Source organism: Anoplopoma fimbria, chromosome 9 (genome assembly GCF_027596085.1).
Source record: "Anoplopoma fimbria isolate UVic2021 breed Golden Eagle Sablefish chromosome 9, Afim_UVic_2022, whole genome shotgun sequence".
In the NCBI taxonomy this organism is placed as follows: domain Eukaryota; kingdom Metazoa; phylum Chordata; class Actinopteri; order Perciformes; family Anoplopomatidae; genus Anoplopoma; species Anoplopoma fimbria.
The window spans coordinates 13,751,136-13,766,658 of NC_072457.1; the positions used below are offsets into that span (position 1 = coordinate 13,751,136).

General features: G+C 41.1%; 1 protein-coding gene across 1 annotated transcript in view; it reads right to left on the bottom strand.

Moving 5' to 3' along the window:
* lrba (LPS responsive beige-like anchor protein) overlaps positions 1-15,523 on the bottom strand; it is a 184,686-nt gene that overhangs the window by 48,429 nt on the left and 120,734 nt on the right. The window contains 4 exon segments of the mRNA XM_054605069.1: positions 2,593-2,705; positions 2,858-2,973; positions 5,048-5,150; positions 5,308-5,425. Of these exon segments, the coding sequence (XP_054461044.1) occupies positions 2,593-2,705; positions 2,858-2,973; positions 5,048-5,150; positions 5,308-5,425 (450 nt within the window).

The window sequence follows — 15,523 nt, forward strand, 5'->3', positions numbered from 1 at the left end:
AAGAGGCAACAAAGCAGGAGGAAGAGGAGAAACTAAGCAAGGTGGTGAATGATGCAGACAGACAAACAGCAGTGAAGGTCAGAAAACATTAGGATGCGAAGAAAAGAAACACAGAACACAGATGATTACGGATGCAGAACTAGGGGGGGTGGGTGATTTGGGGGGCTGTGCGGTGCTGCTTGCCCTTTTCCAGACTCTGCAGTCTGCCACGGTCCACTGGTCATACACTGATATCACACGTGTGTCAACAACATGAATAAAACAGATGTAATAAAGATCGGCCCCCGTCCCTCCCCTCCGTTTCTCTCTGCTGATATTCTGCTCTCTGAAGAGAGAAGAAACACAAGGATGGCAAATTATGTTGTTCTTCTTTTCCTACGCTCTCATCCTTCCTATTTTGGCTCTCAGATTGTCTCTTTGTTTCTCCTCCTTTCAGCCAATCTCCCCTTCATTCACTTAGTCCCCGGGGCTGCGAGGCTCGACTGTGTCCAAACTCCAAGGCAGTGCAAAGGAGAGGAGTGGGAGGCAGAATGAGCTGAGAAACTGAGGGAGGGCTGCGTGTTTGTGTGAGTGTGTGTTTGTTTGTTTGTGGGGCAAGTACAACTGTCACATTTCAGCCTACTGGGCAACATGAAGCCAGATAAACAGAGGAATTATGCAGCTTCATAGAGAGGGGAAAGCAACACTGGGAGGGATAAAAACAGAGCGTACAGACACAGAGGAGCAGATGGGAAGTGAAAGCTAATGGACAAGGTGTTGACTGTTGGGGTGTTTGAATCTGTATGACAGGGCGGTGTGAAAGAATGGAAGTGTGAGTGGACGGTTCATGTGCTTGAGGTAGATGTGCAGGAGAACTGTCTTGCATTGGATGATAGCGTGCAGGTTTAATGCATTTTAGCTCAGTCGCACCAGACAACAAAGTAAGATTCACTACTTCAATGACTTTTAGTGAATTTGCTTCAGTAAAGCATTCAAAGATTCAAATTGAAGCGACTTCCAAATTCTCCCCATTGACCAATTCCAAACTCTGTAATCTCTGACTTTTAGAGTACCGAACGGTATCAGTGAGTCCAACATGGAGGTAGCTTTCATATTCACTCTGTGACAAAGGGTTGTCCATATCCGGACTGATAAAAGCAATGTTTAAAAATTTTTTTTTTTTAAATGGCAGAAAAAAAAATATCATCATTGAGCAATGCTCTGTATTTAGTTTTTGGCCAATAACATACATGCAAGCATGCATTGTGATTGGGTTAATTTATAACATGAAAATCATAATGCTACTGTTTATCTTACATTCATGAAGACAAAAGATAAAATATTTTCTGCGGTGATAAACTCAAGGTGTAAAATATTCTCATTGTAATATGCTGCTGTGTAGCATTTTGGTGTTCAATAAACCTTGAAACTCATGGTTTTACTACACAAACTGGACTTCCTAAATATTTGAATGTTTTGCCAAAATCTACAGCAACTCACCTACACCAACACAGCCCCCGTTTTTTTTATGTAATTATATTTTTGGTTTAAACATGCCTTACTGTAAAAAGTTCCATTCTATCTCTAGATGAGTACCTCTACCTCTCCCTGCATGAACACTGGATGCTCTCAGGACCTAAACAAATGCCCTCAAGTCTAACTCTGAAATGCATTTCCTCCACCGTATCCCGTCCATTAACACAGGCCTTTTTGTTTGATTTATTCAGTCATTTTGGTTTCAGCAGATAGACAGTCACTCAATCATCTCACTCTAAAACTAATCCTCTATCCTCCCATCGCTGGACAACATTACCCACGACTGATGTTAAAACAACAAGCGTAGCTGGCAAATAGTAGGTTTTAGTGTGGAAAAGACAGGGAGTTCTTGCAAGTAAATAATTACATGTCTACTTATAACATGGGGGAGAATCTTTTAAGCAGTTTGAGTGGTGTGAGTGTATTTATGTGCCAGGGAGCATCACAGGGCAGGTCCCATTGTTTTAAACCCAATCACTTGATGCCTGGAGCTACCAGGGAGTATTACTTCACTTCCTGGGGTGTTGCAAAAGGTCAAATTTGAAAGAATTCAATTATGAAGTTTGAATTATGGACAGAAAATTATAGCTAAACCAGAAAATGGGAGTCACAGAGAGAGAACAAGTGCAGTTAAAGTCTGCTTTGACTACAGCGAGGGCTGCCTCAATTCACACACGTAAATGACTAATTCTACAGATTATCTGATTTGTATATCACCTGCCATTTTTGGATGCCAAAGAAGCACTGAAAGTGTGTAGAAATCTTACTAATGCCAGTGTGAGTGCTTTTAAACGTCGCAGTAACTTTCAACACCAAAACAACAAAATAATAGAATAATTAAATGATGACAGAGCTACACCTGTGAAAAGATAGCAATCAGCCACGAGTGATTGAAGAGCTGGTTAACTAAACTATGATCAATGACAATTACACAGCGACTAAATGGACTTTAAGAACTACACAAACACATACACACCGACTATTTCCTCTCTCTTAAGTGTCCTTCTTGTCTTCAGGATTAAAAAATGACAAAATGCGAATGAAGAGGGAGGAGAGGATCTGCCTTGAGTGTCTTACCTTGGACAGATCTCTGAAGTTGCTGGGCAGAGTGAGGTCAAGTTCCTCCGAGTCGTAGTTGGTTATAACCCAGGGGAAGACCGGGTACTGGTTCAGGTCATTGTAGGTCCGACCTGGTAGAAAAAAACAAAGTGAGAAAAGAGACAACAACAAAGATCATCATGGTAACAAGGAATGACAACACTACGTTAAAATGATTTCTGTGTATGTTTATTCTACTGGCGGGTTTAAGCCACAATCTGCAGGTGTTGGGTGGTGTCCTCACCAGAGATGGTGTTGAGAAAGATGAGGTAATCAAAGTTGGATATCTCGCGGCGCTGCCAGCGTTGGGTCATGTTGGATGCCTTGAATAGCTGCTTTGGTGTGGCCAGAGAGATGCGTCTACAAAGAGAAAGAGAGAAAAACTGATATTAAAACACTTGTAGCTCTCAAAGGGTTTTTCTTGCCTTTGCAACACATAGTGTGAAGTAGTACGGAGACAAAATCAGTCACCACATCACAAGAACAGCAATTAGCAGGCAAAAAAAAAAAAGCCTCAGGCTTATTAGAATTTTTGCGATACAAATGTCATTATATGAAAAATCTTTTGAATTTACAGTCGTGCTAATTAAGAAGACAAATTTGCAATAAATTGGTTTGAATACACACATTTGCGTGCATGTGCGCAGACACAGAGCCGAGGGCATGATGTATGCAGTAGGACAAAAACAAATGACCCCCAATCCAATTAAAACAAAGGAAAATGATAGAATTAATCACTGTCAGGGTGTGAGATTATAGTCATTAGGCCTCTCAAAGGTGAAAATACGATCGTACCGCAAGACACATTATTCTTTATATTCTGTATTAACCAAGCAATAATGTGCATTTACATACTTTATATGTAGGTTTCTACATTTTCTTTTCAACTCCAGTAGATCACATCACAGTTAAATGTAAACACAGAGAGAGGAGAAATGACGGAAGGTGTTTGATAATGTTTTTATAAGCAGTAAGATAATATCTAATAATGAGCAACAATATTACATGGATAATGAAGTGTGGTTGTGCAATTATTGTCGGTTTGTGTGCACTGAGCTGCCCTGTACAGCTGTCCTCAGGTCAAAGTGGCAAGGTGTAACCTGGCCTGCCGACTAGCTTGATAAATGAGCCAAACACAAACACACACAAATTATCTCACCCTTACTGTGTGTGTGTGTGTGTGTGTGTGTGTGTGTGTGTGTGTGTGTGTGTGTGTGTGTGTGTGTGTGTGTGTGTGTTATATACTGTATATATATTATACACTCCCTGTCCATGCACTTCCTTCCTTACATGCACCTCCTTACTCAGACTGATTACATAGCCTTCAGTTTTTCACCGTTTCAATTGCTTTTTTGTTTCCCATAGATCCTAAATCTTCCTGTCCAACGCATCACCTCCCCAAATATTCACGTATCCCACCAGACAACAACTGTCACAGCTAAGGTAATAACAACAACAGACATTTCACAAAATGAAATATTAAACTGAAACAAATCACAATGGGGAAAAGATTTAAAATGAACCATGTATTTGGATTTGGTTCAAAATCTTCCATGTTGCCCATTGTTTCCTTAAACTCTATTTGTACTATATTTTGTAATTGAAAAAGGTCCTCAAAAGTAGGAAATCTAACTTACAGAAAACTGCAGTTACTATGTGTACTTTAACCCCTAAAAACTGGGAAAAAATGTACTCTTCATGGAAGTTTCTTAGTTTTTTTCTTTCATAAATTGAGTTTCTAAGGATAGAGGGTGTCCTATGCGTTATATAATGTAAAGTCCTTTGAGGTAAATTGGTGATTTTGGGTTATATAAATAAAACTGACTTGATAATAACATCTTTTACCGTCATTTCTTGTATCAAATTTAACATTTTAGCATTATAGCATTATTAGCATTATACAGTAGGACTTCCTGGGCACTAATTCATTTATTTCCACAGGACCTCATACTGGAGCACACATTCAAGCAGCTGGGTTGGGCTTGGCTTCAGCACTTACCGGACACAGAGCAGACATGATGTGAGTGAGGGCGAGGGAGGGGGGTGTGCCCTGCAGGCTTACAAGCAACTATTTGCTTCACACTGATGGAAATAAATAAATGAACTGGACTGTGTTTGTGTGAAGCCAATTATGTTTGGAGGGTGAGGAGAGAGTGGGAGGGATGGACGAGTCAGTGACCAAACCCCTGTGTGCTTGTGACAGCAAGAAAGGGGGGGAGAAAATTCAGTTTGGAGGTTTTCTGTGTACAAGTATCAGAAATATGAAGGTTTTCTAATCCCATTTAACTCCCTTTAACCACCACTGTCGTCCAGTAACTTTAATATTCTGAATGTTTCAGATGTGGTGCTGCATGTGCATGTGCAGAGAGATATTTTGAATCAAACACAAAAAAAAGGGTTATTGTGTATTTCTGTATTTAGCTGTGCGTCTCACCTGGTCTGTGGAAGGCCAAAGTTCGTCCCCACTCCAACACGAGGAAGACTGTGGACCACCTTCTTTACTGTGGCTGCGTCTGGGAAGTTGAACATAACTGCCGCTGTAGACAAAGAAGAGAGAAACATCTATAATATTCCTTGTACGGCATAAAATCCCCACACTGCCACTCAACTCCAGTATCATCACACAAAGAAATGTGTATGTATATCCATCATGGGGGCAATAAAAAGGTGAAATTTAAGCAGGTGCTGTCTTACTTCTGTTGGCCATGAAGATTTCCAGAGCAGTATTTTGCAGTAGGTAGCGTCTGGAAAAGACCGCACGGATCTCTGTGAACAGCCATTTTCCATGGAGACCTTCTGTATAGGCTAAAATCTGAGCGACAGGAGAGGAAAAGAAGAGAGCGGAAGGGAAAGGGGATAAGGAAAATGAAATAAGGAAAGGACATTTAAAAAGAAAGAGACCAGAGAAGGACACAACAGATGAGAGAAAGGGAAGGGAAGAAGGGCAGAGAGAAGGCTATGTTAGTTCATTTTTCACACAGGATGGCACGACGGCCTGAACAGCACGATTAATGTCTTATATTGATCAGCCTCAATGAAATAGAGATCCCTTTAGCAAGAGCTATTCAGCTGAACGAAGTGACGGAAATGTTCAGTTCACTAAAGGATAATCCATATAACAGCATGCAGGTGACTAGGAGCATCTGAAAAATATCTATAGAAATGGTTTGAAGGATGAGGTTAAGAGCCTATTTCATGCTCAACATCTGATTAGAATATTTCCTGTATTTCCATAGAGGTAACAGACCTAGGGGTCCAACAATATTATGTTAGCTAGCTCCAGATTTTTAAAAATGCTTTCGATGAGCTGAGTTTAATCTGTCCCCATGGAGATTGCGGTAGCTGTCGGAGTGACTTGTGCCCGACAGACCCAGATGCTTGGCCCTTCCCCTGCCATTGGTACTCGTACTAATCCAGCATTTAGATTTGCTACTAACCTATTTAGCACTGCTTTGGTAACTAGGCTTCTGTTTCAACCTCTGCTTTTAGTTTCAAAGGCGTCTGCTGACAGGGGGCGTACAGGGATGAGGTGGAAAGGTAAAAGGGACACTTTAGGCTGTCACAGCATGGTTCAGAGGATGTGTTATTACTCAAAAATATTCAAATGTGAGCTAGCAAGCTTGGACTAGTGTTAAGTTAAAGGAGCTCATTAAAGGCAGGGGGACAGCGGAGGGGACCAGCTGAGGCCTTTGCCAACCAGCTGAGGACAGCCTCTCCCTCGCCGTCTCTGTGAGGAATAAGATCTGCCTGCATCACAGACTCACTTCAAAGTCTCTGGAGTTCAATTAAATGTGGATTAGTGGCTTGGAGAAGCTGGCTGGGGCCGCAACCACCAGCCTCCTATCTTCCTTATCAGGGGCTCAAGATGAGTATACCAGGCACCATCCGCCTGTAGCCAACTGCTCACAGAGATGCTGTGCAGCTCTCACAAGAGTAAATAGCACAGTTTTTTCCTTCATTATCATGCAAAAATATTGCTTTTCTTTTCATCCACTTACATAAATTCAGTTTACTCTAAGTGTCTGTACAGCAAATATGAAGTTACAGCCAGCAGCTGGCTCACTTAGCTTCGAATAGAAACAGAAGGAAACAGCTAGCGTGGCTGGTAAAAACATCCATTAGTTTTATACTTCTGGTTTTGTACGGATTAAACAAACAAAGTGTTTAACTTGTTAATTAGTGACCTTAGGAAGCATAGGCTCAAGAATGTTAAGTAAATGTACAAATCATTATTTAAAAAATGTAGAGGAGGTACATGGAAGACAGAAAACAATCACATTTCATAAATATTGTATGAATATGGGGCTGCATAAGAGGCAAATCATCCTAACAGATCTTTTTTAAGAGATAAATAGAAGTAGAATAAGGATAAGAATAAAAGGTCCTCTAGTATTTGACAACATGCATAGTATAGATGTCTATCGCTATATGGTCATATAATGAGATTTGTATTCTAGATTAGAATTAAATGTTCCATATTACAGGATTGGGACATTAGAATACATTAGAATCCATTTTTAACAGTATAACATTCTGTAATGTATAAACAGACTAATCACAGTTTCTTATTTTACCCTTGCGGTCTTTTTGTGAGTTGAGAGGGTTGAATTGAAACAGGCCAAGACATCAGATTTGTTTTCTCTACTGACGGACATGATGGCTACCAAATTACCGTGTCAAGAACCCAACAGAAATTGCTGTATGTTAACTGCTTTTTTTTATTTATTAATTTTAAATCTGCTTGTCTGCGATCAAAAATGAAATTCCTGTTTTCAGCTGTATGATGAGTGAATGCTTGAAGAGTAACCTTTCACCTCCAAAAAAAAAGGGAGTGGTTGACTCATTTCATCCCCAGGAGTACACTCATAGACTTCAAGATGGATGTCAAGAAGACGTCCAGGGCTGAAGTGATAAAGTTGCAGTCTCTGATTCCACAGATAGACATGACAGTAGCGGAGGCAGCCAGATATCATATCTGTCCCTGCACCAATGAATCTCCTGGAGCGCTGTAAATAGCACTCTATGTTCCCAAGATCATTGTCCCCATCGGCGGCGCCCTTTCCATTGCAGATGAAAAAGCCGACCGGGTGACAAGGAGCGTGACAAACTATCCGCGCTGTAATGCTCTTGCCGCTCTGACCATGTCTGGACAAATTACAACGGTGTGGAGGTTATTGTCCGAGCTGGAATTATGGCTGCACCAGCTTCCTCTGTGATAAATAGTAATGGTGGAAGTGGATCAGTCAGGCTCAAAGAGATGAGAATGCTACAGAAGCAGAGGAGGATTTTTTTTAGAAGGCCACCAAAACCAGACTGTGTTGGGATTCATTTCTACTCTTTGAACAAAAAAAGGACTGTTCAGTTTAAAAAATTATAGAAATAAAATAACTGAGGTTGCAAAGAGGACAGAAGATTCCATAAAGGGAACATAAAACGGATCAGGAGCTTATACGTCAGCATGATTGGTTGAGAATAAAGCACAGTTTTTATTGATGTTTCATTTCAAGTGGAACATTATCCATGGATTCGGGTCTGGTTTGTACCAAGATCAATTTCAAAGCGTCACGCGAGAGGACACAGCCAAACAGAAAACAAAGGAACTAGTCTTGATTGCAATGCTTTCTCCTTCGTCTCTCCCTCCTCCTCCTCCTCCTCTTTCAACCTGTTTGTGCGCCAGGGCTGCTGCTCATTTCTGAAGCACTGTCGTTTGTCTCTGTCAGATGCCCCAAAAGACTGCGGAATGAAGAGGGACACATGAAGAGGGGCCGAGTGACTGTGGCGGCGGTGTGTAACCACACGCACACACACACACACACACACACACACACAAACTGTCACCGCTGAATCTGGCAGACAGTCCTCGCCAGTGGAACCCTCTTCATCGTCTCCCTTTCCTTTGCAAAACCCGGTCTCCTTTACCAACCACTGCCTCTTCAGAAACATGGGTAAAGTCAAGTGGGGGGAACATGGCGACACTGCAGATGAAATATAATTGAAACTGCACTCGATAAGGGGAGAGTTGGAGGAGCAACAGACCAACTATCAGCAGCATGGTTCAAGATAGATGAGGCTCTCAACTACCTTCGCTGTCGCCAGGCTGAGCGTGTGTGTGTTTCGGGGCTGATAAGACACTTGAGTTGGAGAAGGACAGAAGCCACTGCCGATTACCAATATAGTAAATCCTTATTTGTCATAAAATATGAAAAAAAAGTCTAATTTTAACACCAATAGTGTAATTCAACATTCAACATAAACAGCGTTTGATAGGTGGTAGATGCAGATTTGCTCGTTCAGTTTAATGTGCTGTGCATCCTTGAAGGGAAATGAGGTGATTGAAGTTCAATTTGTTGCCTGTTATTAAGTATTTCCGCATGGCTGCCTCAGTTAAAGGATAATGGATGAGGGATTTATTATTACCTTTTTGGTCAAATGAAGTGGTGTGGGAGATAAGGTGATGAAATTAATGAGCGGGAGGAAGAGAGGTGATCCATCAACATCAAAACGGAGACGAGGGACAAGCGGTATTGGGAGAACTTGATAGGATTCATAAAAAAATAAAAAATAAACTGTGGACTTATCTGCATGTAACGCTGCTTATTGCTTTTCATTTCCCAAAAAGCAGTCCACGTTCACACTCCTCGCCACTGACTACTTCACACTTACCCACACGCAACAAAATTACTTTTACATGCAAACAATGGGCCGGGATTCCAGATTTAACATTAATTAAATGAGACTCCCCTCTTTATTATTCAAAAGTCACAAATGCAAAGTAAACCACTGCATATAGAAACACCATAGCCGTGCTGTTTGTGACAATCTACATCTACAATAACCACAGTTTCAGCACTGGACCGAGACGCTGACGTTGCGTTTACTGCTGCGGCAAATGAGGAAAAAAAAAATCACTGGCTGACATTCACAGACATACTACAGTTTACACCACTAATCCTACTCTCACTATCCCTTACACACACATATATTCTTGTTTTTGCCTCCTCCCTCCTCCCCCCTCCGCCTCAACCCCCACACCCCTCTGTTCCACACTGGTAAACGAGGCCTTGTCACTCCCCATCAGTAAATGAGTTCATCGGACTAACGAGCAAGCAAAGGGCCCCGACACACTAACAAGGGTCTGTTGGCTGACTGTGCCTCTGGACCAATCAGGACCCTCATCACCGTTGACACAAAGCCTCCAAGAGCCCTCTGGAGCCAATTAAGACAGATTTTGCTTTTGAGATTGAGTGATAGCCAGAAAAAATAAAAGATAGGAGGAGGGAGCAGGAAGGAGTGAGAGTACTGTATTGGTAAGAAGGGACAGAAAGATGCATAAACATATTTTTATGCATCTTTAAATGCATCTGTAAGTGTGTTTAAATCAAATTATAGTTAGAAGGTGTAGTTAGTTTGTAGGCTGAGCTTGGGGTAAAATCGGTGAGTCAGAAAATATGCTCCCTCACCATAAGAACGTGGAATCATATGACTTTAAGACAATGCAGCCACATGACTCTACTTTCACACTCCAGCAGTTATCCTGTGGCCTTTGTGCCTCAGCAAGATTATGATTCAACCAACTGGTCTCAACACCATCTCTGTCTAGTCATGTGATCCATGACTGGAGTATTGTAGATGGGCAAGCATTGAAAATACAAAAATGTGGAAAAAGTATAAACGTGATATACCACAGCCACGACCAATCAACAGTAAAACCCAAAGGTAATTCTTCAAAATGTGTTTAACATACATATGAAAAATATGCTTTTTTTTTCTTTTTCTTCTCTTGCCAAGAGTGAGATGAAAAGATTGATTCCACTCTCATATCTATTCCTGGGGTGTCTGGAAACCTTGTGGTGCTAAAAAACTAATTGAATTTATTGCGCCCAGCCAAGAAAAAGTCCTGCACACAACTCCCCGGTAAAGCCATAAAGTGTTGTTTTTACACCTTTGGTTTGGTATGGATTAAAAAAATATATAGCTTTAATTCGTGACTTTTAGAGGTATTAGTAAGTGTTTTTTGTTACCTTTGAATATAGCCAAGTTAGCAGTCTTAATGCTAAGCTAAACTGTCTGTAGCTTCTAATTGAACAGGTATAATAATAATAATCACAATCATAATATGAATACTACTACAACTACTGCTACTACTACTACTACTACTAATAATAATAATAATAGGGATTTTTCTTGATTAACACACACACACCTATGCATTAGGAGTTCGCTGCCTAGCTCAAAGGCACCTCAGTAGTGCCCCGAAGGTGAACTCGCACCTCTCTAGCTACCAATCCAAACTTCCTACTTGGTTAGAGCAGGACTTGAACCGGCTACCCAAGTCACTTCCTACAGACAGAATTACTGAGAGTGGTATTAATATTATAAACTAACTTCCTAGTGAAAAAGCGCATATCCATAACCATAAAGCTATTGTTTTAATAACAATATTAAGCAGTCGAGTCTGTATATTATCCATATACCTAGAATCTTTGTAGAAGTGAGAACAGACAATGCTGAATATTGAATTCACTGTCAACAAGCTTCAATTTAAGTAGTCAAAGCCGTTTGTGTCCACAAATGACTGATGGGCACAGTTGTTCTACCGTCATGTAACTAATTCAAGATGTAATCACTGGACACACATAAAGGCCTATTTGCCTTGAGGGCAGTAAAACAAACTACAAGCTAAAAAGAAATAAACACAACTAAGAAGCTGCGCTGGAGTGTGAGAGAATTAAAGCAAAATAAACAACCCCAGCTTGCAGCAAGTGTAGGTTATGAAGCCTAAAGGCTCAAAGCATTCAGTCCAAACGTCACCCAGTAAGGGTTTGCACCCCCTGAAGAAAGTCCCCTTTGAAAGGATCTGTGGGGCCACTTAGTCTGAATTTAGCCTAATAAGGATTAAACCCCTTTTTGGCTCTTTTCACTGTTTGCTAACAGGTTAGTCCTTTCTCCTTTCCTTTCCTTAGCTGCTTAGCCTTTTTGAAGTGGGAACAAAAAGAAAAAAGGTCTTGTGTGGATTTAGGGAACTGCTGCAGTGGTCCCGGGGTTAATTGGTAGAGAAGTGAAGACTTCAGTGCATTAGCTCATTAAACATTCAGCCTTTGGGCATAAGCTATAAGGACGAAAGCCTCAAAAGCCCTGACACATAAGACACTAAAGCGGCAATTCTAAACACTAATGGTGTCAGGGATATCCATAAACATGGAATTCATAAAAGAAAATAAGCCATCACCTATGTAAATACAACAATGTGAGCCTTTCCAACACAAAAATGTTACATATTTTGGTTATTTCCACAAAGATAGCTTCAGGGATGCCTAAGTATACAAAACGGCTCTTCTTGTTTTGTTTTTCTAATATTCAAAATCCGTGCTTTCCTTTCTTACCCCCTCACAGCTTAGACTGGGGCCACAAAGGGCAGAGTTAGTGGCTCAAAGGTGATGGGGAACAAAGGATGGATAAGGCCACATAAGTGAAGGGAAGAGGGGTGTGAAATGTGCCAGACATCCACAAATTGAGAAGATCCTCTCTGCTGTCTCTGCACGATGCACATTTAAAACCTCCAACTAGGACAAAGTGCATATAAAAGGCACTCCTAAGAGCTACAAAGCAGCTGCATACAAGACCTTAACAGTATTGCTGGGCACCTGTTGAGAGTGTGTTGAAAGGGGTTTGAATAGGTTTCTTGATTTGTCATGCTCATCAGTAAACAATTGTACATCAGGAAATGGAGTAAAAGAATGTTTATGCTTTTCACCGATATTCTAGAAATTGAAGAGACAGCTGAGAGCCACCGTTGAAGCACAGGAGTAGTTTTTAGCCTCAATGCTTTGGGCACTCTGTTCCCCTATAAGCTGCCATGGCAAACATCAGACAGGTTAAGATCGCTGACTGGCTACTATCGCATTCTCCCCGCTCTCCCTCAATCTCTCATTTTGCCTTTTAGTGATGGATGGGCTTTTTGGGGGTTTGGTGCGAGGCTTCGCTGAAGTAAATTCTTTTTCTAATCCGGCTTTTGTCACCAGCTTAAGTGGGTGTGGGGTGAAAAGTACACCCCTGTTGGGGAATTCGGGGTTTGGTTGTCCGAAGCAAAAGAAGAGAGAGAATGGGACTTGTATAAAAAGAATAGCTGGGGAGAGCTACAGGTTTATCAGGGACTAGCATTTTGAGCTACAACAGTAAAAGAGTGAGTTGAAATAGTGAGCATCTTAAATATTCTTGAGGCAGATAAATTATGAAGTAACTAAAATACAAGTGAGGTACAACAGGATTCACTTAGATGTCCTGATAGTAGATGTCTGTCTACTATCTACACCCGATGGGGTTGTATTGTTAATTTTGTTTGAGTGTTTTTTGGGGGGGCTGGGTTTTATCCAATCATTGGTCTAATGATAAAGAGTGTCGTATGCAGCACAGACTGTAATTTGTGGTGAATAGCCATATAATTGAAACTGACCTCAATCGCAGAAATAATTGGTTTTTTTAAGGCAGAACAAGCTATAAACACAACTTTGACATATATATCACATGATAAATTTGTTAAAACGAACATGTTAGCAAAAGTCAATTGCACATCCAGCAAACATGGAGCAATATTAGCATATATTTGCAGTTCAGCTTTGGCCGCCTTATGAATGCAAGATCAATATTCACTTTCCTTGTAGCTCCTTCGTGGTCTTTTGAAATCCTAAGGGAAATACCTGCCTCTAAAGCTGATAAATGTTACACTTAGTTTACAAGCTCATCTCTAACTTTGACTGTCTGCAATCTAGCGTACAGATGTATTTGGTGTGTTTGTGAGGAGAACTGCAGTTAGTGATCATTATTGGTCACTACAATTGCTCTCGTTCAAATGACATACGTATCTGCATCTTTAAAGATTGATAATTATTGATAGAGTTTCTGACATTTTACTTTGATTAAACTTGGTCTTTCATTTTACTACAGCATATTGAATATGATTATGATTTCTGGTGTCAAACAAATTTGAAGCACATCATCTTTTGGTGGAGTGGTTTTAGAGATGTCACTACAAGAAAAATGTATCCATCTTTTGATTTTACTAAAGATCATCTGTATATTCAAATCTCTTTATACTGCATCTTATTCTACGGTCTTGCTTCTACAGAGCAGAAGTAAAGCTCGGTTGTGCTGATTTCTGCTAGAAATGAGTCTTGGATGAGTAAGTAATCTGCAGAATGCCCCTGTGGATGTGCCATTTCACCCAGACTGGATGGGTCATTAACCATGATGGCAACGGAGGCACCAGAATTCAGCGATGTAACATCCTGCTCTCCGGCACATGAGATGTCTTTACACATCAGTGCTATCAGCTTACCCTATGAAAGCAAATACATCTGGTTAGAATTGCTGTTGATTTCTTTGAGGAATTAACAGCTATGATGAATATTATGTCCTAGTCTTGTCATTGTGATTTTGTATTTATGAGGCATTCTACGATTAGAAATACTGATAAACGGAAGCCCAACAACACACGTATTTACTCAAATTCTCCAACATATGGATCGAGTTTTATCATCTGAAATGCAGCACGGACCTTTCTGACAAAACAAGACCACATTTACAATTCCAATTTCCAATGTGCCGGGCTGGACATCGATCTTTCAATTGGAGCTGGGTGTCTCTCTGACCTCAGCTGAATAACAGAGGCTTGTGTGAACAGCAGGTACACAGGTGCTGATTGTAATATCAGTAGCCTACCAGGCAGACTGGCATCCATAAACAGGTCTATCCATCAGGCTGGTGTGTTGCCTTTGACACGTGTGTCAGAGGCAGACGAAGAGAATAAATGATGGAGAGAGGGGATCAATCAAAGGAAGGGAGGGGAGGCACCTGCCCCCTGACTGGCCCAGTCAAGCCCAGAGATGGAGCATGATGGAAGGGCTAGGCTCAGGTGCAAAAGAGGGGGGCAGCTCTTTGTCTGGGGGTGCTTGGTTAAGTGTGAGCCGGGTCTCGGCCACAGTGGTCTGTGGCTGTGTCAAGGTCCAAAGTCAGGTCACAAACAGAGGGATAGAGAGAGGCCAAACATGTTTATTGGTGAAAAGAGATAGTTGTTTGTGTGCTTGTGTGGGAGGGAAGAGCAATTGGAAGGGAGACATTAGTCATCATTAGGTAGCGTGATGACAGAGGGTCTAACGGTTCTTTATGGGATTGCCAATGTGGCAATCGTCTTTCCTCGACCTGTCCTACCTGGTTACCACTCAATGCAGAGATGCATCAGCCCGCTTTGCACAAGATGCACGGTTTACATCTCGTCAAGGCAAATGAAAATAAAAGACTTATGAGTCTCCAGTCATGCTAACTGCTCTGTGAGGCTGTACTTTGTCACCGCTGTGCTTTGAGCCAAATGCTTTCGCCATCTTTGTTTAGCATGTTAGCATGCTAACATTTGCTATTTGGAACTAAACACCAATTACAACTGAGGCTGAAGAGAATGCCGTTTGTTTTGGGGCACTAAAGTATTGAATTGATTCATCCTGCGTCCTAAATGACTTACTGTATTGATGCATCAAATAGTTGTAGAGCTGACCCACTTAAAACCCCAAATGTCAACCTTGTTATGGCACAAGGGGAAAGTCAGGGTATCACTGAGGATAATTAGGATTCATTATCTGGAAACCATGAATGCCTTTACAATATTGGGGCCAATTCATGTGATTAAGGTTGAATAATATTACTGGGTAAGCAAAAAACTTTGACCTGACGGGGCCCTAAAGGAATATGCAGGGGATTGTCAAAGTCAGAAGGATTAATCCTATGGGGACCATGAACGTCTGTATGAAATTTCATGGATATCTATCCCATAGTTGTTGACATAAGTGTCTACCTCACTGTTGAGGAAAAGTCAGACAATCAGGAATGTAAGTAGTATTCATCCTCTGGAGACCACAAT